The sequence below is a fragment of the Arvicanthis niloticus genome, chromosome 13, assembly GCF_011762505.2.
Source record: "Arvicanthis niloticus isolate mArvNil1 chromosome 13, mArvNil1.pat.X, whole genome shotgun sequence".
Lineage (NCBI taxonomy): Eukaryota > Metazoa > Chordata > Mammalia > Rodentia > Muridae > Arvicanthis > Arvicanthis niloticus.
In genome coordinates this window covers 56,630,376-56,641,189 of record NC_047670.1, presented here as the reverse complement: position 1 = coordinate 56,641,189, position 10,814 = coordinate 56,630,376, and the positions used below count along the sequence as shown (strand labels likewise).

At 46.2% G+C, this 10,814-nt stretch overlaps 1 protein-coding gene across 3 annotated transcripts in view; it reads right to left on the bottom strand.

Annotated features, from left to right (window-relative positions):
* Nucleotides 1–5,669: 5,669 nt before the first annotated feature.
* Ep300 (EP300 lysine acetyltransferase) overlaps nucleotides 5,670–10,814 on the bottom strand; it is a 61,581-nt gene continuing 56,436 nt past the window's right edge. For all 3 annotated transcript variants that reach the window (XM_076911675.1, XM_034516595.2, XM_034516596.2), the window contains 2 exons: nucleotides 9,124–9,405; nucleotides 5,670–8,948 (listed from right to left, as the gene is read on the bottom strand). In XM_076911675.1, the coding sequence (XP_076767790.1) occupies nucleotides 6,759–8,948; nucleotides 9,124–9,405 (2,472 nt within the window). In that variant the 3' untranslated portion in view covers nucleotides 5,670–6,758. The remainder of the gene's footprint in view (nucleotides 8,949–9,123; nucleotides 9,406–10,814) is intronic.

Genomic DNA, 10,814 nt, shown 5'->3' with positions numbered 1-10,814 from the left:
CACATTGCAGAAAATAGGAAGCCGGGTTTACGCTCGGCCGCGCCCCGCCTCCATTAAGGAGGCGCTGGGTAGCTCGGGCGATTATGGGAATTGTAGTTTTCTCCAGTGTGCACGAGAAGGGGCGTTGCGGAAATCTCCTGGAGGGTACTTCGCATTGATCCTCTCTAAGTCAAATTTCAAACCTTCTAAGCACCTGAAATGGACGCTTCCAGGCCCCAGATAAAACGTCGCACTCTCACCCAGGTAGGAAGTAAAAGTGCTCTTGTACCGGAATGCCTTCCAGAAATGCCTAATCCCATTAGAATAATCCTAATGGAACAGGAATATTTTTAAACCCTATGGCCGTCTGTTTGCTGAGGCTGGTGAGATGGTTTAGCAGGTAAAGGATCTTGCTGCATGAGCCTCTCTACCTAAGTTAAAATCCCCGAGTCCACGACATAAAGCTGGAAGGTGAAAACCTGCCCCACAAAGTTGTCCTGACCTCCGTGTCACGCACATAAAACAAACACAAACGTAAAAACAAACACACAGAAGCTAAATAAATAACACGTTTAAAAAAAAAAAAAAAAAAGCCTTGGCCTGGCGGTGGTGGCGCACGCCTTTAATCCCAGCACTTGGGAGGCAGAGGCAGAGGCAGGCGGATTTCTGAGTTCGAGGCCAGCCTGGTCTACAGAGTGAGTTCCAGGACAGTCAGGGCTACACAGAGAAACCCTGTGTCAAAAAACCAAAAAAAAAACCAAAAAAAAAAAAAAAAAAAAAAAAAAAGAGCTGCCGTGGAAGTATCAGGACTTGAACCTGGTCTTCTGAAAGAGCAGCCAGTGAGTTTAAAAACTGAGTCCTCTCTCCAGCTCATTGTTATTGTTTCTTTTTTTTTCTTTTTTTTTTTTTTTGGTTTTTCTTGTTTAATCCCAGCACTCCGGAGGCAGAAGCAGGAATATCTCAGAGTTCGAGGCCAGCCTGGTCTTCAGAGCAAGTTCCAGGACAGCCAAGGCTACACAGAGAACCCCTGTCTTGAAACAAACAAACAAACAAACAAATTCAAAACAAAACCAAAATAAGCCTCCTTTGGATTTCAAATAAATCCCTTAAGACTCAGTGACATGTCCTGTGTTCTCTTTCCTGCCTTCACGATTCTGCTAGGTGCATCCTTCTATTCTTGGACACCAAGATGAAGCTGACCTTAAAGTGAGGACCGGAGGATGAGATACAGTTTCCATAAAGGAAATGCCTTCTTGAATTAAAAAGACGAGCTCAGCCAGGGATTGGGATATATACACTTAATCTAGCACTAGGAAGGCAGAGGCAGGAGGATGACCAGTTGAAGTTTATCCTCTGCTATATAATGAGTTTCTGTCACAAAGATCACTCTCTGGCTGCTGTGTGTAGAACAAATTGAAGGTGGGTCAGGAGAAGCAGCAGGTAGGCCAGGTAGAAACTTCCCGTAATAACGCAATAGGTTCAACCAGGGCAAAGGCCGATGGGCGATGACAGTGTGCATTTGGGGGGGGGGGCGGTGCTGGGGGGAAATGGAGAGTTTTTTGAGACAGGATCTCATGTGTCTCAGGCTGGCTTTGAACTCACTATGTAAAGGGGATTACAGGCATTGAGGCAGGCCTTGCAGTGCCCAGGCCCTTATCTCAAACACAATGGAACTTCAGGAAGAGTGAATGAGTTTGGGTGGGAAACAGAGGGAACCTTGAGTTGCCCTGAGCTACAAAACAACAAAAGGACATCACAATTAAAGTAAGAGCTCAAGCAGGACTACAAGATCTTGTGACTCTTGCCTACAATCTCAGCACTCAGGAGATGGAGGGAGGAGATTGAGTTTGAAGTCAGCAATTTCCAGGCTCTACGGCCATTCCAGTGTAAAATCTTGTTTACAAACAGAAAAGAAAGAGAAAAGGTGGTGGGATGTGGATTTGGAGAGATAGCTCCATGGTTACAAATACTTGCTGCTCTTCTAGAGACCCTGTGTTCAGTCTTCATTTCAGACAGCTCGAAACAGCCTGGAACTTCATCTTCAGGGGCTCTAACACTCTCATCTGGACACTGCAGGCAAAGGCACAGGTAATATCCACCGACACAAACACAAAGATTACAAAAAATAAGATGGATATGGTGAGGCTTACCTTTAATCCCAGCACTCAGGAGGCAGGCAGAGGCAGAGAGGCAGAGAGGCAGAGAGGCAGAGAGAGGCAGAGAGAGAGGCAGAGAGAGAGGCAGAGAGAGGCAGAGAGAGAGGCAGAGAGGCAGAGAGGCAGAGAGAGAGAGAGAGGCAGAGAGGCAGAGAGAGGAGCATGCCATTCCTGCCACTCAGAAGACTGTGGATGCTCCTTCTGGAAAGCTGTGGCGTGATGGCCGTGGGGCTGCCCAGAACATCATCTCTGTATCCACTGGTGCTGCCAAGGCTGAGGGCAAGGTCATCCCAGAGCTGAAAGGGAAGCTCACTGGCATGGCCTTCCGTGTTCCTACCCCCAATGTGTCCGTTGTGGATCAGACGTGCCGCCTGGAGTATGATGACATCAAGAAGGTGAAGGGCATCCTGGCCTACACTGAGGACCAGGTTGTCTCCTGTGACTTTAATAGCAACTGGCACTCTTCCACCTTTGATGCTGGGGCTGGTATTACTCTCAATGGCAACTTTGTAAAGCTCATTTCCTGGTATGAAAGAAATCTCAGGTCTCAGCATAAACTTAAAAATTAACTTCTCGGGCTGGAGAGATGGCTTAGTGGTTAAGAGCACTGACTGCTCTTCCAGAGGTCCTGAGTTCAATTCCCAGCAACCACATGGTAGCTTATAATCATCTGTAATGGGATCAGATGCCCTCTTCTGGTGTGTCTGAAGACAGTGACAGTGTACTCACATATATAAAATAAATAAATCCTAAAAAAAATTAACTTCTCCAGAGACACGCTCCGGGAGAGGCACATTCCAAAGACTTAAACATACATTCCAGGAGAAGGGCCCGAGATAAGAGAATTGAAAAGTTATCAGGAAGCTGGGCCTTTAGCAAAATAAACCTGGGTAAACAGGAGCTATGGTAAGATAGACTTAGCTAACATTCATTGTCATAAGATAATGTTGCCAAGAAACTGGGCGTGGGAAGGCTGTTTAAGGTCAGATTTTGTGGTTAACATTGTTTAGGAGGTGATTGTAAAACTGCACTTGTGAACCCTATGAAAATGGTGTAAAAACTGCTCTTAGCTTTAGCTCGGGGTTCCTCTAGCCTGCACATGGGAGAACCCCAGTTCATTGGATCAATAAACCTCTTGCTTTTGCATTGAACCCCCTGTCTGTGATTGTTTCTGGGGGAGCACATCTTCCCAGTTTGGATCTTAGGGTCCAACAGTATGACAATGAGTTCGGCTACAGCAACAGGATTGAGGATCTCATGACCTACATGGCCTTGAAAGAGTAAGAAACCCTGGACCACCCACCCCAGCAAGGACACAGAGCAAGAGAGAGGCCCTCGGTAGCTGAGGAGTCCCTGTCCACAACACTGAGCATCTCCCTCACAATTTCCATCCCAAACCCCTGTAACAACAGGAGGGGGTTAGGGAGCTCTGCCTACTCTCTTGAATAAAAGTTTGCTGCACCTCCCCCCAAAAAAACCCAAAAAACAAAAAACCCAAAAATTTACCAACCAACCAACCAACCAACTAACCAACTCATTTCATCCTGCAGAGGAGTTCCTTAAGCAAGGAGGTAAACAACAACAAAAATACCTTCAGGAACTCCCTGAAACTGACCAGATTCCCTATATTCCTCCCTGCTAGAGTAAGCAAAGAGAGCCTAGTTGCAGAGAAGACTCAGACAAGAGCTGCCTGCAAGAGACTTAGACCAACTGAGACACCTAGAAAGGCTATTCTCCAACCTGTTGAGCTGCCTGCAGGCAGTGCAGTGTCTCCAGGTTCCCAGCTTTGTGAGCTGTATGTAACTCATGCTGGGTAGGCTTTGGTGATGCAGCTGTCTGAGTCATTCCTGCTCCTGCAAGTAATTCCCCCAAAACTCCTTAGTTTACCAGATTGGACTTTGTATCTTTACTCTGGACTGATGTGGGTTCCCTATTTCGAGCCAGGCCCTGACTGATGAGTATAATAACTTTTTGTCATCTGCATTGGCTAGGTGTTTGAGTTGGATCTAAGCACAAGTGGATAAGTGTTTAACCTCCCCGGGAAAAGGTTTGCCACATAAGGAGCACCCACATGGTGACTCACAGCTTTCTGTAACTTCCATTCCAGGGCTCTTTAATGACCAACAAACATTAGGATTAAAACAGAAACACCAACAAAAATAAGAAGGCTCACAGATCGATCTGAGATAGTCAAGCTAACTAGATATGAGGAAGGTTTGAATGCCAGGAAGAACCACAAAGCTCGTTGCAGCAGACTCTTGGCCAGCCATCATTACCATCTCCACCAAATAAGAAAGTGCAGTAAGAGTTAAAAGAAGCTTACATGCTTCTAATCCCAACACTCAGAGGCAGAGACAGGTGGATCTCTGTGACTCAACAGGCATTCCTGGTCTGCTAAGTTTCAGTTAAATCACTTGTCTCAAACAAAACAAAAAACAAAAAAAAACCCATGGTCTGCTTTCTTTCTTGGTAGATCTCATACAGAGCCATTTGAGGGAGGACAGTAATAGTAGGGTAGTAGGGACAAACCCAGGGCCTTAGCTTCCAAGGAAGCACTCTACTCACTCAGTTATACCCCCAACCCTGTTCATCTAGTGCATGTAGCCCACTCCTACCCCTTCCCCCAAGAGAGAGACATGAGGGCACAGCCAGCTAGCTCAAGGACAGGGAAACACATTCGTATGTTTGTCATTGGTCAGGCCTGCCCCACAAACAGGTGCTGTGTCTGCTGTATGAGTTGATCTGAGGTGGGGCTGTTCGTAGTGAATGCTAGCATGTTGAAACCCATCTTATATTAAGATAATGCTTTTCTATTTCAAGACTAAAATTCTATGAAGAACTAATTTGTGTCATTAGTGACAGAATGCCTACAATCCCAGCACTCAAGATAAAGGAGCAGGATTGCTACAAGTCTGAGGTCAGGATTACATGAGAGCCTGCATTAAGACAGAAAAACCTCTGAAGTCATCCATCCATGGGTCTGAGAGCTGACTGAGTGGCTTCTTACTTGCTGCTTGAATGAGTTGTCAGCAAAGGACTCTGGCTAAGTTTCAGTAATGCAATTTATTATTTATTAATTAACCCAGGCTAGCTTGTTCTTACAGTGATTTTCTCCTGGGGCCTTCACATCTGGTACTAACAGCACTTGACATTTGGCTGGTATAGATGACACTGTCACCTGAACCTTGGAAAAACTCATCAAAATGTAATAAACTGTTACATGTACTTCCTCTTGCCCTAAATAGTAGGCTTGTTAAGTAGCACATTTTTTCTATTGTGACAAGATCCATTAAGCTGGGTCCTCATGTGCCTAGGCCTCATGTCCTGCAGTTTGCAACACAGTTGACAATGACTTCCAGCTTTTATCCTTCTGCTTCTACCTTGTAAGCACTGGACTGCAGGGGGATGGCCACTGCGGCATTCCCATGGCTGGTTGGGGGACTGGTCTGTACATGTAGCAGCTTCATCTCCAGGCCTAGCCTTGTGTTTTCCAAGAAAAAAGATGAGCCCTAAAGAAGTGACACAAAGTCCAGGTGTCTGTCTCACACAGTTTATTTAACAATAGGTAATAAGAAATCAAATTTAACAGTCTATACAGTGATCCAAAGTTCATATTTATAAGTAATCAACCTTAATTGCATGATTTACAACAGTTGAGGGTTTTTGCTTTCTATTTTCAAGTTTTACAGAAAGTGTACGTGTGTGGGGGCAGAGTAAGGAAGAAAGCAAGTGAAGAAACCTCAGACATTTGCATGTTAAAATCACCCCACTGGAGTCATTTCTTACCCTCTTTTTAAAATTTTTTTTCCTTTGTTAGATGTAAAAATAACAAAAAAAAATTTCTCTCAAGAAACAGAAACCACAATATTATAATACATCAATTTGGCAGCTGCCCCTGTATATTATGAAAAAGTCATTTTTTCTCTACATGTACAAATTATCTTAATACTTGAAGTTTTATCCTTAGACTTACAGAATAGAAAATTTTCTGGAGCACAAAAGTTGACTTGAGGGGTGGAAAGCGGAGGCTTTTTAATTTTTTTTTAAATGTTTTTAAAAGAATGAACATCTTTGCACCCAGAGAAAAAAAATTGGTATTTTAATATATTTATATATATTTATATATATATATATATAATGTAATTTTACGTAACATTAACCCCTTTTGTCCTCTGGTTTTAGAAATTTTTTTTTAAATTCTTTCATAAAGTGAGGAAAATAGGGAAAAATGTCAACCATCTGCACCAGTAAATAATAACTATTAATATTACATATTTTCATTAATTTAAAAAAAATAATAAAACCTATTGGAGGTGCAAGGCAGGAGCATATGGTTGGCTTCAGACCTCAGTTGCCTCCCAGTGCACACTTGAACCACACACACAAGGGGAAAAAAGGGCTGGGGTAACCAGCCATAACAAAAATATATTCTTTGTAATCTATTATCCCTCAGGTTCATCTGGCATGTTTGTTTGAAACCATAAATGGCTACTGCACAGTTCTTACATGTTCCAAGGAAAATGGGTCTTTTAGGCTAAGAAAGATTCAAAAAAATTGTTTTCAGTACAAAAAGTCTTGTTAAGAGAAAATAATCTTTTGCTCCCAAAATACTACAAGGCGTCTCTAGTGTATGTCTAGTGTACTCTGTGAGAGGTTTGAATTCAAGTCTGCATTGTCAGTGCTCAGTCCCAGGTCCGTGGCACTTGCACTGTGGAGGTTCGCCATGGCTGGATTGCTAGCGAGCTGCGAGAGCATTGAATTCTGGTCTGGGCTGGCAAAATGCCCTTGTTCCATGGAGTTGGCAGCCTGGGCAGCCACCAGTCCAGGATGTGGGGAACTGGTCTGTGGAGAAACATGGTGTGGAGAAGGCTGAGGCTGCATCCTCGGAGATGGGCTGGAATGGGGGGGCTGCGACTGTGGTCGAGGAGAAGGGACAGGTTGGGGAGAGCGCACTTGATTGGAGAGAGAATTAGAGATTTGCTGACCTTGGAGGTGTGGGGACTGTGCCTGATTTGGGAGCATATGCTGCTGAGGGCTCATAGGGTTGGGCTGAGCAGGAGACCCCATCTGTTGCTGAAGAAGTCGCTGCTGATAAGCCTGTAGACTGGCTCCTGCCTCAGCCCCCAGAGCCTGGGGAAGCTGACCCATTTGTCCCATATTTCCTTGCTGCATTTGCTGCATGTGATGTTGCATCCGCTGCTGCTGCTGCTGCTGTTGGGGTGGATAGCCAAGTCCTTGGGGCTGCTGGAACTGGTTGTGGTTGGCCATTCCAGGGCCAATTCCTGGCCCTGCTCCCTGCTGCTGCATCATCTGCCGTCTTAAGATGTCTCTGAACTGTGAAGGCATGTTATTGTGATTCATGTTCATCTGCTGAGCTTGGGGACTCATTCCACCCATGGGTGGCTGGAGTTGCTGCTGAGGCTGCTGCTGGGGTAGGGCAGCTCTCTGGACACTTGCCTGTATAGGATTCATGTTCTGCAAGGCTGGATTGGAGTGGACACCTTGCTGACCAGGCATGGTAGGTGGCTGCAGCCCTGGCTGTCCCTGGGGCAGGCCAGGCTGTCCAGGGAGAGGCTGTGGATTAGAGTTGGCATACTTGGCAGCCCGCTGCTTGATGAATGCAGCCAACAGTTGGGGGTTGGCATGAAGGATACTAAGCACCTGTTGCTGCTGCAAGGGAGAACTAGGAGACCTGAGAGTCCGCAAAAGATTTTGTAAGGCTTGTTGAGACACAGTGCCTGGCTTCAGAGGGCTCACACCTACTTGGCCCAATCCTGGTTGTGGAGCCATGTTCAAAGGCTGACCATGCTGGGCCACTGACATCATGGCTGGCCTTGGCATCCCTGACTGCATCTGCTGGGGCTGAGGCATTCCTCCTTGGGCCCAAGGTGGCTGCTGCTGCATACCTGTGGGACCCATTCCTGGATCCAAATGCCCACCAGGACCTCTGGCCATAGGAGGTGGGTTTATGCCCATAGGGGCCATGGGTGCCATCTGGGGCATCTGGTGCTGAATTGGCCTTTGGAAAATTTGTACATGGGCCATCTGGCGCTGTGTCTCTGCTGCCCTCTGAATCTGCATTGCCATTTCTACTGCTGCAGGTGGAGGCCCTGGAAGGGGGGGCTGAGCAGTCTGAGGTGGGGTTGGCGGGGTCACTTGGCCTGCTGCCTTACCCTGGGACACAGGGCCAGCAGTTTGAGTCCTGGGTAAGTAGGGTGTCATGTTGTTGGGAGGAGTGGGCTGCGGTTGAGAGGTGGGTTGGGGCTGGGGTGTCTGTGGGGTGGCTGGCTGTTGGCCAGTTGGGGTAGTTGGAGTAGCAGGAGTTGGGGACGGCAGGCCCTGCTGCTGTCCCGCCACACCAGTCCGTTGCATGCTGGCCATCCTCCTGCGGAGCATCTGAGCCTGTTGGAGCCGGTGCTGCAGCTGTTGCTGCCGAAGCTTTTGCTTGATGTTGAGGCAGAATGGCACCGGGCACTTGTTCTCCTGGCAGTGCTTGGCATGGTAGCAGCAAAGGGCAATAAGCTGTTTGCAAATGGGGCATCCACCATTGGTTTTCCGTTTGCAGCCTTTGGTATGCTGCACAACCCTCTTCATCTTCTGGCAGGAAGGCAGGGAACAGTTGGCATTGCGGCACTGGCAGGCATGCACCAGAGACTGGATGCAGCGCTGGATGCTCAGGCGGCGAGAGTCTCCTGGGCTCTGTGTAGCTGCAGCTTGCTGGTTATTGCTCTCATCATCCAAGCCAAGGCCTAGTTTCTCCATTTTGTGGTCATGATTTTTAGTGTTATAACAGGTGATACACAGGTCATAATCCTGAAGGGGGAAAAAACAGAGGATGCAGGTCAACTATGCAAGACTGAAATACAAGCTCCCTTTATATAAAACCATCTCTTCAGCTCTCACTCCCAACAAGAGGGCAGATGTCCACATCACAGCTCAGGCAATGGGGACCTTGGCCTGTCCTGTCCTTCCCACATGTAATACCTACCTCACACACAGTGCAATGCCAGCGTGTCTCCACGTGGTGCTTGCACTCATTGCAAGTGTAGACAAAACGATCTTGACTCTGTGTATGTAGCTCCACCAGCATGCACATGGTAGACCACTGGGCTCTTCGAAGCGAAGAGAATTCCAGGTGCTTATCCCTTGCAAGGGTGAGAAATGCATCTCTACCATCCATCAGGTCACAGGGGATGAGAGGGTCAGGATCAACAATGGGAGGCAGGGAGTTGGGAGCTGGACAAGCGATGAGGCGGATTACAAAGAAGACCTGCCAACAGACAAGCTCATTGTGACTCTGAAACTACAATGCCACTGTAATAGAAAGAAAGGCACCACAGGAGAGGAGAGCACAGCAGGAGGTGTGGGTCAGGGTTACCTGAAGCCCTTCTCCATCCTTGTTCATTTTGAGACTTTAAAGAACCCAAAACTTGTCAACCCAGGTATACACTGAGTGGACACCTTTAATCCCAGCGCTCAGGAAACAGAGGCAAGAGTTTGAGGCCAGACTGGTCTATGAAGAAAGTTCTAGGACAGCTATGGCTGTTACATAGAGAAACACTATCTTGAAAAAAAAAAAAAAAAACAAAAAAAACCCCACAAAAACCCAAGATTCATATCCTGTCACTTCGTTTCAGTAAAGCTTTAAAAAAAAAAAATATTGTGAGGCCAGGTGTGGTGATGCACACCTTTAATCCCGACACTCAGAAGGCACAGGCACACAAGCTCTGGGGGTTTGAGATGAGCTTAATGTACAAAGTTAGACCCTGTCTGAAACAAACCACACCACAGACCAGCTCAGGGACAGAACATATATATTGAGTACTATAATTTAAGATGCAGTATGTGGAAGTCTACAAAGTGAAAACCAGGGCTGTTATACAGAGAAACCACATCTTAAAAAGCAAAATAAACAAATATAAAATAAAAATAAACTGGTTATGATTTCATATTAGAATAGAGTTGAACTGTCATAAAAAAAAAAAAAAAAAACATGGGCTGGGGATGCAGCCGAGCTCGGGAGCCTGGTACCAGGTAGTTAGACTGGGCATGTAAGACTGTCCTCAGCTACAATGAGTGGGAACCAGCTACATCATAAAATGATCTCAACAATTCCTTTCTTACTAATCATGCTTTGTTTCCATTCCCAAATTTCTCAGAAAAGCATGTTAAGGGGACAGAGAACAGTGGCTCAGTGGAGTTAGGGGTTGTTCTCTGTCATTAGCTGCTTTTGCAGAGGACCCAAGTTCCATTCCCAATACCTTCATGGTAACTGTCTTTAACCCACTTGCAAAGGATTTGGCTTCCTTTTCTGGCATGCAAGCAAAACACTCATACACATAAAAATAAGTAAAGCCATGTGAGGGACCTGTAGTTAAGTTTTAATTTAGAAGGGGGTTTAAATACATGACTATGATTGTGAATGTGTCTGAGTCAGTGCTTGTATCTAACATTAAGCACGGTTATAGCAAATCTGAAAAAATGTTGGCACATGACATCAATCTCAGAACTAGGAGGCAGGTGGATCTCTATCAAGGCTACACAGGGGGTTACAGAAGACCCTGTCTTTAAAAAGTCAGAAACCCTTGCCAGGCAGTGGTGGCACACGCCTTTAATCCCAGCAGGCAGAGGCAGGCCGATTTCTGAGTTCAAGGCCAGCCTGGTCTACAGAGTGAGTTC